The following is a 19,148-nucleotide window of genomic DNA, read 5'->3' on the forward strand; positions in this document are numbered from 1 at the left end:
CAAACTACAATCTCCTTTCTGCACAGCTTTGCCAATCAGGGCGCACCACTGTGCCCACTTGGTACTTTGCAGAGAAAGCCTTCACTCCGCCCAACTTCTCCCGTCTGCCAGTGCAAACTGCGGCTCCTACACAAACCTGTGCCCAGCAGGTTACATCTAGACGCACTAGGGCCAAATGACGGTGCACAGCGCCTCCTACTGTAGGCTGCATTGTATTTATTTATGTGAAGCAGCTGCTTTTGGGTAAAGGACCTCTACGGTGTACAGCCATTGCCCTTATGAGCAATCATGGATTACTTATTTGGTAACTTGTTTGCACAGACTTACTATAACCTTACTATATCTTTCTATATTCAGATGCCAGTTAAATGGATGGCCCTGGAGTGCATTCACTACCGGAAGTTCACCCATCAGAGTGATGTCTGGAGTTACGGCAAGTGTTATCTTCAAGAGAAGTTCCTTTATGGCAGCACAATGTAGAGTAGAATAAAAAAGTAAACTTTCAATACATATAATATATATTTACACAGTTGGAGGTATTGACAGTAGTAATTATCTGCTGCCCAGCCGCACAGTTGCACAGTAGATAGCATTGCTGACTCGCAGTGCCCAGGCCATGGCTTTTGTTCCAACGACTGCACTATCCATGTAGGATTTTATGTCCTCCCCCATGTGGGTTTTCTTTGCTTGTTTCCTACTGCAGGCCACACTAGTAGTTTGACTTTGGACATAATTCAACCTAATGGTACCGATTCAATTACCTGCGATGCAGATGATACACCGTTGGGAAGGCGTGTAAACTCTGGCAATGGCACTCTACATCGCCCCTACATTGGGCATTTAACCAAGGGTGCGCTGGAAGATGAACAATGTCAGGCTACCATACAGATGCGTCCAGTTACATCATTGCTGATCGCGCTACAAATGTGCGCACGCATTGCGCCATGCGATTACCCGCAGCTGCAAATGCTATGGTACATTATGGCGCGCACTGCGATTGCACCATGCAATCTTATGGGATCGCTGGTGCGAACGGAGCGCGCGTAACCATTTTGCGGGCACGAGAGTGTCGTACTATGCGTGGAGCGATTTGCTGCGCAAGCGGCACAGATGTTTCTGGGCATATCTGTATGTACAGGAGATGTGCGCATTGCACATCGCACGTACGTCACGCTGAAACATGCAATGTATGATCATACTGAATTGAATTGCCCTCAAAGCGTATTTGCATGTGTGTGGTATTATCATTTTGTAGAAAGCACCTGATAAATGCTAGCTAGTAGCTGATTGGTTGCTATGGGTAACTTCTCCACGAGTCTACTCATTAGCAGGTTGGATGCGTTACCCCCATAGACTGAGGCAGGGACTGATATGAGTGATTAAACAAGGGTAGTAATTATAATATACTAGTTTATGGGAAGCCTTATCCCTTATCTGCCACTGGCAAGGGAGTCGTAGAACCCGATAAAGGCTCATTTATTATAGAAAGTTTATTTATTATTAATGAGAGGTATGAGTTGTAGAAACGCCTGCACTGAGATTCCCTTACTCTGTCTGTCTGTCTGTAATGAAGTGTATGTCTTGTAGGGGTGACTATATGGGAGCTGATGACATTTGGTGGAAAGCCCTACGATGGTATTCCGACACGGGAAATCCCTGATCTCCTGGAGAAAGGAGAGAGACTCCCTCAGCCTCCCGTCTGCACCATTGATGTCTATATGGTCATGGTGAAGTGTAAGTGTCAGTCAGTCTAATGGTCATGTCAGGAGGAATCAGGGACGGACTGGGGCTGCTGAGCAAAAGGGGCGTTGCCTCACCTCAAAAAAGGCGTGGTCATGCCTCACGGGGGGTCCTGGGAGGAATGATTCAGTTGTAGTATTATATACAGTATGTATTATATGATATATCTGTATCACATGAGAGTTATGTAACACAAGCATTATGATGGGCCCTTGTATAGTATAATACAGTGTGCATACATTATGCCATGTATAGTATAGTATAATACAGTGTGCAGACATTATGCCATGTATAGTATAGTATAATACAGTGTGCATACATTATGCCATGTATAGTATAATACAGTGTGCATACATTATGCCATGTATAGTATAATACAGTGTGTATACATTATGCCATGTATAGTATAGTACAGTGTGCAGACATTATGCCATGTATAGTATAATACAGTGTGCATACATTATGCCATGTATAGTATAATACAGTGTGCATACATTATGCCATGTATAGTATAGTATAATACAGTGTGCAGACATTATGCCATGTATAGTATAATACAGTGTGCATACATTATGCCATGTATAGTATAGTATAATACAGTGTGCAGACATTATGCCATGTATAGTATAGTATAATACAGTGTGCAGACATTATGCCATGTATAGTATAGTATAATACAGTGTGCAGACATTATGCCATGTATAGTATAGTATAATACAGTGTGCAGACATTATGTCATGTATAGTATAATACAGTGTGCAGACATTATGCCATGTATAGTATAGTATAATACAGTGTGCATACATTATGCCATGTATAGTATAATACAGTGTGCATACATTATGCCATGTATAGTATAGTATAATACAGTGTGCAGACATTATGCCATGTATAGTATAGTATAATACAGTGTGCATACATTATGCCATGTATAGTATAGTATAATACAGTGTGCATACATTATACCATGTATAGTATAGTATAATACAGTGTGCATACATTATGCCATGTATAGTATAATACAGTGTGCATACATTATGCCATGTATAGTATAATATAGTGTGCATACATTATGCCATGTATAGTATAGTATAATACAGTGTACATACATTATGCCATGTATAGTATAGTATAATACAGTGTGCATACATTATGCCATGTATAGTATAGTATAATACAGTGTACATACATTATGCCATGTATAGTATAGTATAATACAGTGTACATACATTATGCCATGTATAGTATAGTATAATACAGTGTGCATACATTATACCATGTATAGTATAGTATAATACAGTGTGCAGACATTATGCCATGTATAGTATAATACAGTGTGCATACATTATGCCATGTATAGTATAATACAGTGTGCATACATTATGCCATGTATAGTATAATAGTGTGCATACATTATGCCATGTATAGTATAGTATAATACAGTGTACATACATTATGCCATGTATAGTATAGTATAATACAGTGTGCATACATTATGCCATGTATAGTATAGTATAATACAGTGTACATACATTATGCCATGTATAGTATAGTATAATACAGTGTGCATACATTATGCCATGTATAGTATAGTATAATACAGTGTGCATACATTATACCATGTATAGTATAGTATAATACAGTGTGCAGACATTATGCCATGTATAGTATAATACAGTGTGCATACATTATGCCATGTATAGTATAGTATAATACAGTGTGCATACATTATACCATGTATAGTATAGTATAATACAGTGTGCAGACATTATGCCATGTATAGTATAATACAGTGTGCATACATTATGCCATGTATAGTATAATACAGTGTGCGTACATTATGCCATATATAGTATAATACAGTGTGCATACATTATGCCATGTATAGTATAGTATAATACAGTGTGCATACATTATGCCATGTATAGTATAATACAGTGTGCATACATTATGCCATGTATAGTATAATACAGTGTGCATACATTATGCCATGTATAGTATAGTATAATACAGTGTGCATACATTATGCCATGTATAGTATAATACAGTGTGCATACATTATGCCATGTATAGTATAGTATAATACAGTGTGCATACATTATGTCATGTATAGTATAGTATAATACAGTGTGCATACATTATGCCATGTATAGTATAGTATAATACAGTGTGCATACATTATGCCATGTATAGTATAATACAGTGTGCATACATTATGCCATGTATAGTATAATACAGTATGCATACATTATGCCATTGTATAGTATAATACAGTGTACATACATTATGCCATGTATAGTATAATACAGTGTACATACATTATACCATGTATAGTATAGTATAATACAGTATGCATACATTATGCCATGTATAGTATAGTATAATACAGTGTGCATACATTATGCCATGTATAGTATAGTATAATACAGTGTGCATACATTATACCATGTATAGTATAGTATAATACAGTGTGCATACATTATGCCATGTATAGTATAATACAGTGTGCATACATTATGCGATGTATAGTATAGTATAATACAGTGTGCATACATTATGCTATGTATAGTATAGTATAATACAGTATGCATGCATTATGCCATGTATAGTATAATACAGTGTGCATACATTATGCGATGTATAGTATAGTATAATACAGTGTGCATACATTATGCCATGTATAGTATAATACAGTGTGCATACATTATGCGATGTATAGTATAGTATAATACAGTGTGCATACATTATGCTATGTATAGTATAGTATAATACAGTATGCATACATTATGCCATGTATAGTATAATACAGTGTGCATACATTATGCGATGTATAGTATAGTATAATACAGTATGCATACATTATGCCATGTATAGTATAATACAGTGTGCATACATTATGCGATGTATAGTATAGTATAATACAGTGTGCATACATTATGCTATGTATAGTATAGTATAATACAGTATGCATACATTATGCTATGTATAGTATAGTATTGTATAGTATAGTATAATACAGTGTGCATACATTGTGTTAATCCATAAACGTGATATTATACATACAAGGTAACTCCTGTGTTTTCAGGTTGAGGTCTGTGGCTATAATTGACCCATCATGTTCAGAGATATGACGATGACATATGGGCATGGAAATATAATATATGTTAAATATCTACAGTTTACCTTGAAGTGTGGTAAAAAGCTCCATAGTCTAACAGTAGTAAAGGGACCTGGCATATGCTGAGTGATCACTGTATACCCTGCCTCCGGCCTCATCCTGGGAACAGAGGGAAGGGGGGAACAATTGCTAACGATATGCCCTTGAGCATTTGCACATATCTGCCAGTCACTGTACCGCAATAGCATGTTTTCCTGCACACCCCTATGGGGTTCATGGCAAAGCGATGTGGATGGACGCGATGTACTGTTCCGTAATGGCACACCGCATTAAATTGTATCCCACCCCCCAGTGTTTATCTTACATACCCCACTACTATTTTAATCAGGGAGTTACATAGGATAGACCATTTAGGGAGGATTGTCCTTGATACTGTATATTATCTTTTTTCCCCATGTCTCTGGTTTTCTGTACACTCTTGGGTGGTTATTCATCATCACTTAATTTCTACAAAATCAGGTGAAAATGAAGTGTTCGGACCATTCATCAAGAAGGTAAAGCAGGAGATATCACAGATATCCCCATACACTAGTATCACAGATATCTCCTGCTTACTTTTCTCTCCCGGAATGGCCCGCTGTCGCCATACACTAGTATCACAGATATCTCCTGCTTACCTTTCTGTCCCGGAATGGCCCGCTGTCCCCATACACTAGTATCACAGATATCTCCTGCTTACCTTCCCATCCAGTAATAGCCCGCTGTCCCCATACACTAGTATCACAGATATCTCCTGCTTACCTTCCCATCCAGTAATGGCCCGCTGTCCCCATACACTAGTATCACAGATATCTCCTGTTTACCTTCCTCACCCGTAATAGCCCGTTGTCCCCATACACTAGTATCACAGATATCTCCTGCTTACCTTCCTCTCCCGTAATGGCCCGCTGTCCCCATACACTAGTATCACAGATATCTCCTGCTTACCTTTCTCTCCCGGAATGGCCCGCTGTCCCCATACATTAGTATCACAGATATCTCCTGCTTACCTTCCCATCCAGTAATGGCCCGCTGTCCCCATACACTAGTATCACAGATATCTCCTGCTTACCTTCCCATCCAGTAATAGCCCGCTGTCCCCATACACTAGTATCACAGATATCTCCTGCTTACCTTCCCATCCAGTAATGGCCCGCTGTCCCCATACACTAGTATCACAGATATCTCCTGCTTACCTTCCCATCCAGTAATAGCCCGCTGTCCCCATACACTAGTATCACAGATATCTCCTGCTTACCTTCCCATCCAGTAATGGCCCGCTGTCCCCATACACTAGTATCACAGATATCTCCTGCTTACCTTCCCATCCAGTAATGGCCCGCTGTCCCCATACACTAGTATCACAGATATCTCCTGCTTACCTTCCTCTCCCGTAATAGCCCGCTGTCCCTATACAATAGGTAGGAGCACAATATTCATCAAGCTCCGAAAATACAATATTTTCGGAGCTTGACTGAGGAGCATTCGCCATCTTCTGATGGCGTTTGCTGCTGCTTTTGTATCGCAACCCATTCCTTTCCTATGGGAAGGAGGTCCGGCTTGCGAAGAGGGAGCCTTTCAGATCCCTTCGCCCCTGTCCAGCTCCTTCTGCCAGACGTCGGGGCTAACGCATGCGCACTTGTCTCACTGCTCCGAAAGGAGCAGTAACATACTTTGGGGAAACAACTGATTTTCAGATCAGCTGTCTCCGCACTGGAGCAATGATAAATTGATCCGTCGCTCACGGCGAGATGGCGTTCGGACCCCGATAATTAACATAATGTACCTGGGTTCTATGTAGCAGATCTCACACATGCAGTTTATCCTAAAGCAGTGTTACTAATAGAAGTACAGTACATGATTGCTCTCACTTATGTTTTTTTACAGCATAAACTTCTATGCAGGCATCTGTGCTAATAGTGCTCAGTCTGGGATTTCACTTTGCGCAGGGAGAAATAGGTGTTAACAAACCTCACTTCCTACACCTCCGTCAGATTATGTGACAGCTATCTCAGAGCATAAGGATGGAAGACATGTCGCTACAATATGGAATTAAATATGTCAATACAATCCACTCTTTTTAATTGGAAAATGTTGTCTTGATGTACCTAGTTTGGAGACTGCCATTTTCTAGTAGCATGATTGAGGCGTGAGGTACAGAAGAACACCTGTGATGTAAGGTGGAAGTTTGTGGTCGCAGCCAATGTATCTTAATATAAAATGTACCTCGTGCCTCGCAAACATAGTTGTTTCCTAGTAAATTCCCACATCTAGGAGATAGGAGCAGTGTAATACTGGGCATACACTATACCAGTGATTTTCAACCTTTTCAACTCAAGGCACACTACACAAGATTTTAAAATTGCCATGGCACACCAAGGGGCGATACGGTGTGTGTGACCTATAATAAAACACACTACAGTGGCCTCTTCAGGCATAAAACACACTACTGTACAATGGCCTCCTCAGTAATAAAACACAATACATTGGCCTCCACAAAAATAAAACACACTACATTGGCCTCCACAGGAATAAAACACACTACATTGGCCTCCTCAGGAATAAAACACACTACATTGGCCTCCACAGGAATAAAACACACTACATTGGCCTCTTCAGGAATAAAACGCACTACATTGGCCTCTTCAGGAATAAAACGCACTACATTGGCCTCTTCAGGAATAAAACGCACTACATTGGCCACCACAGAAATAAAACGCACTACATTGGCCTCCACAGGAATAAAACACACTACATTGGCCTCTTCAGGAATAAAACGCACTACATTGGCCTCCACAGGAATAAAACACACTACATTGGCCTCCACAGGAATAAAATACACTACATTGGCCTCCACAGGAATGAAACACACTACATTGGCCTCCACAGGAATAAAACACACTACATTGACCTCCTCAGGAATAAAACACACTACATTGGCCTCCACAGGAATAAAACACACATACATTGGCCTCCACAGGAATAAAACACACTACATTAGCCTCCACAGGAATAAAACATACATACATTGGCCTCCACAGGAATAAAACACACTACAATTTCTCTGAACGACCATTTTTGTGTTTTTTTTTGTCCAGTGTTTTTGAGCAAATGGTCGATTGTCATTTGCTCCCATACATTACCAGGTTTTCATTCCAACCAGCCAGATTGCACAGATGTCTGACAGATAATTGTATAGTTTATGCCCAGCATAAGTAAGAATTACCATTAAAAACTTTTTTTTTTGCCTGTTTATCACTTACAGTATTAACTAATCTGTTTTGAATCAGGGACTGCTAACAAAGTAGCATATAGTAATTATACTAAATATTTTTGTCAAAAAAAGTGGGTCAGTGTCCTTTTTTATTACTTTTTCTTACCCATGATGCTTCTTGGCTAGGCTAATATGCATGAAAGCCTGGCACCAGCCCACACGTAAGAAGGCGTCAGCTTGCCAGCCAGTCATGGTAGTTTGGTAAATGCTCAGAATTATTTACCTGTTGTTCAGTTTTCCTATTTGACATACAGAAACCAGAGTTTAGTGCCCCCCTAATTACAGTATGTACTGTTTCACTCAGTAACGTCTTCCGGCTTTTACTCAACAGCCCGTATTTACTTATGCACCATGTGTGGCCACAATGACTGATGGCTAGGTTTGATTATATTTCAAAAATCTGGGACACGTTCATACGATGTATCAATACTTTAATATATCGCTAACATCAAACATGACAGTCACATACAGAGGACAGGGCTTTGCTCTGCTCCATCAGTAGAGACAGGCACCAAGTGCTAGTAATCATTATCCGGCTGCAACGAACGGTTCCGGGCTCTCATCTATAAATACAGTATGACAGCAGTGAGTGCACACACTTGGCTACACTGGGGCACACGCACTTCACTATCCTGGTAAAATGACCTGGCCAAATCATAGCCCATTGTGTAGTTCCCGAGGGAAGCACTGTTGGAGAGGCAGCAATTAGTTGGAAGATGTCTGTGGAAACAGAGAGAGATGAGTGGTAAGGGCCAGACAGGCCATTTGTGAGATACCATATACAGTATACATCAGCACTCGGAAGAATTGGGTCAGAAGTAACAAACCTCTGCCATCTCCACCTACTTGCACACCAGAGCCCTAGGTAATTTAGTAGAGCACACGATCGTAGGCTGGACATGGACAGGAGGAAAGACGGAGCAGAGTGCCACGCAGGCACAGTAGCAGATGTTGGAGGTCGCGCCTCCGCCAAGCCGCTGGGTCCTAGAGCCCGGCAATTGTCTGGCTCTGATACAGACTCAGAGGCAGCGCAGAGCGTGCCTCTATCAGTCTGTCCCCACGTAACTGTGACATTAGGTCGTCCAATTCCTGTACGAACCCGGAAAAATGTGTATTATCCTGCATACCTCTATGGGGTCATAGAAAATATTATCAATGTTGGTAGCTGGGAAATGCCACGGTTGTGATGGCACTTCACTGGCACCGCCTACAGGAAGTTATCAATAAACTATATGTGGGTAGGAGGGTGCCAACATCATATTGCTGTCACGTATGTAATGTTACTTTAAGCATTTAACTTTAAAGTTTAAGCATGATGCATTCCTATCATGCTTAAAGTTATACTGCCGACACGGTACAATGTTTTAACTAAAGATACAACCATGGCGGCATTATGACGTCGGCATTATCCTGCCTACTGTACATAAAGTTTATCGACATATTAACTGTTGACAAACCGCATATATTCCTCACCTACAATGAAAGGTCCCCTAATTAACAATATGCCACAGTTCTAGGATGCCAAGTGTCATTGATCCCATTGTTTTGGCATGCCAATAGAATATACTGTATTGGTATGACACCATGCAGACAGATGCTGGAGCCTCCATACTTCTGAGCACTGTCATTATATAACCATTTACATTTTACAGTGTTCAATGGGGCACAGTGCACCATAAGCCACCGGATTTTGGTGTATAGGTCAGGGACATATTAGCCAAGATGCTTGGAACATAGGATAATCCAGATAGGACTTTATTTTGTTATATGCAGTGATAGGCATAAAATATAATAAATTACATTTTAACCATTACACCTGCCGCTCTACACTGCGCGTAGCATTCAGTGACTCATTAATCCTTTATTAATCAGCACATCGAGACAAGACTAGCGCCAACTGTACTCTATACAAGAGAACCAACTTTTACCATCTAAACCGTGTATGGGAAATAAGAACATGTAGGATTGTTCTCAGCAGTGTATTTAATAGGGACAGTCACCTTAATAGGTGTATCCGCTAATGCGTCAACGATAAATACAAAAGAACCGGTTGTGCTTCACTTATTATATATTGTACTACAACATATTACATGGTACATTGCCATTAATTACCCCTGCCCAGCCACTTAGCGCTGCGTGTCTGCTGTATACGGAGGTGCAGCAATCCAGTGTAAGCGAGGCAATGTGTATGTGTCTCGCATTGTAATTAGAGAGCAGCGAGTCTCTTATGTCTTGAAGTGTGTCTCTCCAGTCCATTCTTCTCATTACTAGCAAAATCTCCCTAGAGCTCCTGGATTCATTTAAGTGCGAATAACCGCCCCTCCGCCCTGAGAGACGTCCCTTTTCCCTATCTGGTTTATCCTGAAAGGCCACCGCATAACAGCACCACAGACCTGTGAAGATGAATGAGCCTGTTATTAATAGGAGACTTTGGGCCCATTGTGTGTTCATGACGAGAATGCAGAGACTCGCAATGCCCCCTACTGACTCCAGCAGATTCCATTCAGCATATGTATTTGTTTTTTTTGCAGACAACAATTGCACCAACAAAATAGTATCTTATATTGCATTAGAAGCGTAGTGCGTTATTAGTCTATCCAACAGCGATAGAAAAAGGATTGTTGTTTTGAATATTTCAATGAAAGGGTTTATATTTGGTGATGAAATTTAGAATGTTGGAAGTTAGTAAGATCCAGGGACAGCTGATATTATGTCACGGATATAGGAGTTCCCATTTAAAATGTAACATTTGGTATTATATATAGGTAAGATTGACTGCAGTGTGTCAGCATTCTTTAATACTTTTTCTTTTTGCATGTGCATGATATTACACCAGAGTTATTGGGGTGACTCGCCACGGATGTCTGTTTACTACAGTACATTATGGTAATGAGCTAATCCGTCTTTGTATAGTTAAAAATCTGTTGGGACAGATGTGGGCTAGAAGACGATCCCGCCCACTGTTGTTACGTCAGCCCCATGCTGGGTGCTCAAAATCTGTCGGAAACAGGCGTCCTACCTCTGTCTGCACACTGCGAATGAGCGCGGATGTTGGCCGATGCACCAACGACACTCCCATGGCACCCTCACAAGATGGAAAAGTTCAGCGCGGCCGTATGGCCGCCAGCCGGTTGCCACTCAGCAACTCCCGTTTCAGTTCAGCGATGGACAGATCAATCCGTGAACACTAGCGAACTCCATCCACGTTTGAGTACCTGATCAGGCACATGCGCTGAGGCATACTTGCTACCCCCGAAAATTGGGAACAGCTCCCAGCCACCTGTAAAGACATTCAAGTATCCTGCAGTGCCCCCCATCCACCCGGCGATCCGTGCTGGATCGCGTCGTCGTAGTCACGCCCATGCTTTACAATATCTTTAATATCGGCATTGTATAGTGAGGGGTGTGGCCATGTTGACACAATCATGCCAGCACGCCCCCGCACCGCGCACCTATCCTGCACCATGCCCCCTGTGGCCACCTGGCCGCCCTTTCCCAGAGGGGGCAACCAGAATGTTGGCAAGTATGTGCAGAAGCCGTATTACTTCTTTGGTAGAAAATCTGTGAGGCCCGTCCGCATTGCAACTTGCACCTCTACGGTCAGCCACAAAATGATGCAACTTTTACATATTTAGTGAGATATTTACGCTAATACTCTAGGGCTGGGGTGGGGAACCTTTTTTCTGCCAACGGCCATTTTGATCTATAAAACTTATTTGCGGGCCTGGTACAGGCCACACCCCCTCCATGTGATGTCACCTCAATCGCCGGTGATTACAGCAATGCCCAGAGCATCCTGAGGATGCTTTGGGGAGCTGTAAGGCAGCGGTGTGGCCGTCTGAAGCGTCCTAAGGACGCTGCAGGCGGCACTGCTGCATAGATTCTGGCTGCTGGGTGCCATTCTAGGCACCCTGCTAGCCAGATGAGGCTAGCCAAAAAAAGCTCAGAGATCCAGACCAAATGATTCCGCGGGCCTTATGCGGCCCCTGGGCCTGAGGTTCCCCATCCCTGCTCTAGGGGGTGTACAAGTACAAGCCCACATGGCACTGGCCACGCCCACACAGCGTTTTGTCACACCTCTGTTTCTCAAAATAGAGCCTTAATCATTTTCAGCCCCATGTCCATGTGGCTCTTATTCTGGCCCTTAATAAATCCTTGCCTGCTCTAAGGATTGTGCAGTTCCTCTATTCACCGACTGTGACATTATTCAGACGTTTATGTACATTTCAGTTTCTTATTTTGTAGTCACGTTACAAAATTATGCTTTGGCTAGTGTAGAATTTAAGAATAATGGGGGCTTCGGGTTAGAAAACGGGGCCTTTCTTCTTGGCAAGAGAGATCCATCTTAATCTGCATACTCTGGTCAGCCCAGCAGACAGTAAAGCTGCACCAGATTAATCCGTAGACAAAAGTCAGTTAAGTTTAATGAACACGATGTCGCTTTCTGCTCAGTGCCCAAAATGCGCAGCTATAACGAGCTAGGCTGTGTGCACAAGAGTTAAATCCCTGTGTGAGCTACAGTGCAAATACTTTGAAATGCTTTGTACTTTATCTTTTCAGTGTAAGCACAGAAAGGACACGCACCAGTAAACAGGGGGCTTGGGAGAGAGGGAAAGTGGGAGGCAGGAACATGATATATAGGGTTTTCTGTAATGCTTTGTTCTGGAGAGAGACATGTATTTCACCTTGGCACACATAGCTAACTTCTCCTCTGCCAGAGGGCCCAGAAAAAAAACAGTGCAAAATGACTTTACCCTTCTCCTGATATCCTAGCGGTGCTGTCACCTTTCTACTTCAGGATTGTTTCCTCTATTCCTGCTATAGGAGATGACTTTGTATCCCTTTAGTATTATTATTATTATTATTATTATTATTATCATTTATATATATATGGCGCCACAAGTGGTCCGGAGTGCCTTACAAAGTTCAAAAACAAATAGGTGATCAGTGACTTACAAAACAATACAATACTATGCAGGACAAGGACATGGATAATATACATTGCTACATTAGCGACCATAACACCCACATAAGCAGCAGAACATAAGCAACCAAGTGTTAGGTGCCCTAGAGGCAAGTAGGAAGTAGATGAAAGTAAAGTGAGGAGAAGCACAAGAGGGTAGAGGGCCCTGCTCGTAAGAGCTTACATTCTAAAAGGGAGGGGCAGACAAACAGGTGTGACACAGATGGGGCAGATGAGGAGGAAGGAGTATGTAGCAGCAAGTTAGGATGGGAGCTGGAAGGCTTTAATGAAGTAGTGGGTCTTGAGAGCCCGTTTGAATGATTGTAGAGAGGTGGAGAGTCTGATGGGGAGAGGGAGAGAGTTCCAAAGGTGGGGAGCAGCACGGGCAAAATTCTTACAGCCGTCTCTGACATGCCTAAGCACTGCTAATATGATTGGCATGGGCAATTCATACTAGCCAACTCTCCGTCATTGTCAGGGAGACTCCCTGAAATAGCAGTAATCTCCGTGTCTCCCTGAGGAGTCTGCCAGTATCCCTGATTGTACATTACCCCCATTATGAAGCTGTTATATTATAAAAAAAAAACAGATATATATACATACATTCAAATGTGATCATTAGTGTCATTTCCAGCGGCTGCACTTGCTACAAATATCCAAAAGCACAAATAGCCTATATTATTATTTGTGAAACAATATGTAGCCAAATGCAAATTAAAGGAACCTACAGTGAATCACAAGACAAGCTTATACAGGGAATATAACATTCCAAATGGTTAATCCAATTAGGTGCGAAGTGGGCGAATGGCCATTGGAACAGCATAGAAACTCCTGCAGCGGCACGACAATTCACCCCCCTTGCAGCCTGTTCTGACCCTGGACTCTCACATTTTTGCTCACAACCCTTTTTGTCTGCGAACAGAAGTGTGCGAGTCCAGAGGTATTGTAAGTACCACCTACGTCCGCACTTACTCACGAGGGGCGAGAGCGTCACTCCTAAGTGGATTGAACCCTATTCCTAATCAAATAGCCAATTTGCTCAGAGTCTACCCAGCCAGGGATAACCTGTTCTGCAAATGAGTCATTAATAACCAATTAGGCATGATACTTTTATATAAAATGTTGTGAAAATACCAATCATGTATAGGCTACCAAATATGAGCCCAAATGTTTTTATAATACACTTTGTTCTGTTGAAAAAAATATGTATGTGCGATATCTGACAGGGTGTAGCAACTTTTCACTAATCTCCCCAATCCTGAGTGAGCATACCAATTATACTAATAATACAGGTACGGTATGTACAAACCCAACGAAAGCAGTTATGTACTGTATAGAGGCTGGGATGTATAGAATAAATAGTGTTTTGTTTTTTTTTCATATTATTATTGCAGTTCAGTTTCCGTAACCCATTGTTATTGGCTGAGGACCCTCTTTCCCTTCAATCTTGTCGCCCCGAGCTAGCGAGCTGTCACATGATGACGGGAGCCGGAGTAATGTCTCTCCCAACATCAAGCTGTGCTATAACAGGGTCATTCCTCTCCTCTTCCAGAGCACTGTTTAATGTGTTTATTTCTACTGAACAAATCACAGATTGATTTTACAATTGTTTATGTGTTAAATAACATTTATTTGGGATTAGTTATATTTCCTATAAGCATCTGTCAGTGTTTGACTTCAACTCCTCAATGTTGCCTTTATTCGGAGGGGGGAGGGTAATCATTCTAACGCTTCTCCTCCATCTCCAAGGTTGGATGATCGATGCAGACAGTCGCCCGAAATTTAAAGAGCTGGCTGCAGAATTTTCCAGGATGGCGAGAGACCCCCAAAGATACCTTGTCATACAGGTACAGCATAATACGTACACTCTTAGGTATACTGTAGCCACGTGACCTTATCTACAGTATGTGAATGTAACAAAGAATATGGTTTTATGGTGCTTCCCTGCATCCGATTGTCCAAGTGATTAAAAACATTATTTGTTGATTTTCTTTTTTGTACTTTATAAAACTAGGTTAATATTGAATAGTTCTTATATAAGATGCTATCATAACCGTATACCGTGTGTACATACGTAGTATTAAATGCTGCTGTTTGGTACTATTTTAAAGTCCTTTCACGAGTTCAGGCATCTTTGCTTATTGCAAACAAAATAGCAAACGTATAACTGGTTTTCTATAAGTTGCAAAAATTACAGGGGCGTATTTATAATGGGTGTAGGGAGTGCGGTGCACACGGGCCCCCGACTTACATTCCTCTTGCCAGGAGATGGGCTACGGTAAGAGCCCGTCCTGGCGAAGAGCTGAAAGCAGTGTGGTAGCCAGGGGTGTATTTATAATAGGTGCAGAGTGCGCGGGGCACACGGGCCCCTGGGTCCAGGGGGGGCCCGCACCGCACACCCTGCACCCATATTTTACTTACCTTTTCGGACTCCCACATCAGTGCCGCTGTCTGCGCTGTAAAAAAACGTCTGGAAAATGGCCGCCGCTGCCATTTTGCCATTGTTTGCGCAATCGCAGTACAGGGAAAATGGCCACCGTGGCCATTTTCCCGGTGACCTATGCAAGTGCTATAGACTCTGGGCACACACTAGTGCCAGGAGTCTATATGTGCCGTGCACCACTCTGTGAGGAGGGGGCCCATGACGGAGACTGCACATGGGCCCCCTCCTCTCTAGAAATGTCCCTGGTGATAGCGTAACGCTATCACACTACTTCATGGTTTTGGTCCCCCACAGCCAATGCGCCAATGTGCGGCCATCAGCCAGCGCATGCGTCACTGGGGGGGGGCAATGTAGATTGAGCCAGAGATGGCGTTATCCTATCGGGGCTAAGCTCTGGACTGCCTCCCAATTCGGATCTGGGTAAATCCAACAGCGTTGCAGCCCCCCGTAGAAACCTATGGGGACTGCAGCTGCTGTCGTAAATGTAGGGACTGAAGCAGATATTGGAGATACCTTCTGCTGTCCCTCCTGCATACATTCAGGGGATCCTTAATATTTGCTGGTATCCCCTGAAACTAGCGTTTTCGTGGAATAACCCGCAAGTGTTATTTGATAAATAGACCCCTAAGTCTCTTGGAGCCTTTTAAAAACAAATCAAACAAGACAGATATAAAATCTTAACTAAAGCTAGTAAACATATGAGCGGTCTTCTCCTTCTCAAACTGAGCAGGAATCAGGTTTTACTTAACCTGCAAAAAACAGGTGTTCAGTGCACTATAAACCCTCTATTAGGGGTAAATTTACTAAGACGGGAGTTCTATGTAAGAAGTGATGTTGGCCACAGCAACCAATCAGATTCTACTTCTCATTTATCTAGCACCTTCTAGAAGATAATACCTGGAATCTGATTGGTTGTTCTGGGCAACATCACTTGTTAATAGAACTCCCATCTTAGTAAATGTACCCCTTAGAATGCAGACACAGCAGTTATACTATGTTTGCAGAAATGGGTGTTATAGTCATATGGAAAATCAGATGCCGTCTGCGGCGTTGTCCACATCGGCTTGCAACTTACACCAGGGGTTAAGTCACCCCTCTACAATCACACATATTTTCACCTCTTAGTTAGCCATCTTGTGACACATTTCACATCAACAAGCCTTTACAGTACTTTGTCCGCATCTACCATTCCTCTGCCAATCTCCGGCCGGGCCCCCTTGTCGCAGAGAGCTGTAAGAGGAAAATGTGTCTGAGTCGCCAGGGTAAGAGGCGCACTTCGCAAATTGGCACGCGTGCGCATCGGAAAACAGAGCAAATTTACAGTAAGTACAAGTCCAGGGTCCTTTTAAAAAATAATCAGGACGTGACTCACATACTGTTTCCTTTTTCTTTTGTTTAGTAATATTGTGCAGGGTGTCTCGTCAAAAAGACTACACCAAATAGATGTTGTTGAACTAATTAATCATGGATAATGCAGCTAAGGGGAAAATACAGACAAATTTAGTTACTGACTGGATCATGGCACGAGCTATGCTGATTTTCACCATCCTGCTGTAAGGAAACACAATAGATATAATCAGCCCCCATGTTACAAGAACACAAAACCCATGAAGTGGTTGGATCTGCCGGCTCATGAATGTGCAAACGACTTGCAATATCTATCAGGCAATTTAATTTGTATCCTTATGTCACTATAATCCAAATTCATTGCACCTATTCTCGCTCACTTGTGTCTGTTCTTCCATTGTAGTCACCATGTTCTTACTGGGAATTACAATCTCTTCATTGTCCCTCTGATTCTGAGTTACTGCCATTGTGCGCTGGGGAAGATAATGTCACACTGTGATATCATATAGGATGGCAGTGGCACACTCCTACTATTGCAGAAGAAAAACATAATTACTATAGCACCACCAGCCTACTGCAGGTGGCACATGGAACAAGTCCTTAAGGAGGGCTCCGGAATTTAATTGACTTCCTTAAATAAACATAATTAAAGGATTCAATTCTGGGAGTTGCAAGATTATGCAAATGTTTTTTTTTTCATTACATATCCTGAGAAAGAAAGTGAAAATGTTGGGTTTGTAGGGGACATGAATATTTGAAAACTATTCAATTGCCTGTATCACTATTCCTGGGTTAAAGTATATTAATTTAGAATAACACCATTTAATTACGGTAGGAACCCTGGGCCTGATTCAGACCCGGTCTCTCTGACAGAGCGCTCGCTCTGAATCAGGGCCGGGCTTTTTCTTTTTTGGAGCGGCCTCTTGGCCGCACGCATAGCTGTGGGTGACCACCCACAGCTATTGCGAGCGGCCATGATGATGGTCGCGATGGTCAAGACCCATCGCGACCATCGGGCTTGCGACGAGACCCTTGTAGTAGGGTCTCGTGGCCGCAAGCCCCAGAGAGATTTCGGCTCTAACAGAGCCGTAATCTCTCCACTGACATCACTCGTGGGAACGCCTCCGTTTGGGCAGCCACCCCCGGCCCGCCCACCAAAGGGGGCGAGCTGCCACTCAACATCGACAGCTTGCCCCCTTTGGTGCGAGACCCGGAGCGACGGTTTGCCCGTCGCTAGACGGGTCTCACGCATGCGCACGACGGAGTCAGCTTTGTCGTGCACATGCGCTGTAGGCCACCATCGACCCGGTTGCGAGCGCTCAGCGCTTGCGACCGGGTCTGAATCAGGCCCCCTGTGTAGAACGATACATATAGTATTCCTTTAAAAATGTTCATAGGAGCTGCCTAAAGCTAGACGCCCGCTTGCAATGGTCGAGGCGATTTATCTTCGTCCTGGACCATGCAAGATTTAATGAACAAAGGAACGATGTATTGTTTCGTCTTCATTAATATGCTCTGCACCGCATGCGATATCTACAGATTGGCCCTGCACTGCAGGCAGATCTGAAGTTGCGATGAATGACGCATGGGAGTGTGCAATAGTGCGTATACACTAGACGATGTGGATGATTTGTTCTAATTTGTCTAAAATCGTCAAATCGTACAATTTATTGTCTAGTGTATGCCCAGCTTTAGATACACACTATAAGATTATCTGTCCAAGTCCAATCTGTCTGGTTAGAATGAACATCTGGTAGTGTATGGGAGCAAATGACAATCAACCATTTATTCCCAAACACTGGAAAACAGACAAAATTAGTCGTTTTGTTAAATTGGTTAAATATGTTTGATTTAACCAATTTGTCAAAATTACCGTTTTTGTCCATTTTCCGGCTTTTGGGGGCAAATGGTTGATTGTCATTTGCTCTCATACATTAATAATAGATTTTTGGCCCTCATTCAGAGCCGTACGCTCTGAGCAGAGCGCACGCTCTGAATGAGGGCCGGGCTCCATTTTCATGGAGCGTCCTCCTGGACGCTCGTATAGCTGTGGGTCACCACCCACAGGCTATACGAGCGTGCATTGTGATGGTCGCGATGGTCGAGACCATCGCGACCATCGAATTTGCGAGCCGGAGCCTGCGGTTGAGGTTTTCAACCGCAAGCTCCGGAGTGATTTTGGCTCTATCAGAGCCAAAATCACTCCCACTGACATCACTAGTGA

The 19,148-nt window shown here is 42.7% G+C and overlaps 1 protein-coding gene across 3 annotated transcripts in view; it reads left to right on the forward strand.

The window, feature by feature from the left end:
- ERBB4 (erb-b2 receptor tyrosine kinase 4) overlaps window positions 1-19,148 on the forward strand; it is a 1,059,049-nt gene that overhangs the window by 993,062 nt on the left and 46,839 nt on the right. For all 3 annotated transcript variants that reach the window (XM_088474081.1, XM_088474078.1, XM_088474079.1), the window contains 3 exons: window positions 358-433; window positions 1,588-1,734; window positions 14,884-14,981. In XM_088474081.1, coding sequence (XP_088330207.1) covers window positions 358-433; window positions 1,588-1,734; window positions 14,884-14,981 — 321 coding nt within the window. The remainder of the gene's footprint in view (window positions 1-357; window positions 434-1,587; window positions 1,735-14,883; window positions 14,982-19,148) is intronic.

This window comes from Taudactylus pleione, unplaced genomic scaffold (genome assembly GCF_031769625.1).
Source record: "Taudactylus pleione unplaced genomic scaffold, aTauple2 ptg000147l, whole genome shotgun sequence".
NCBI classification, from domain to species: Eukaryota; Metazoa; Chordata; class Amphibia; order Anura; family Myobatrachidae; genus Taudactylus; species Taudactylus pleione.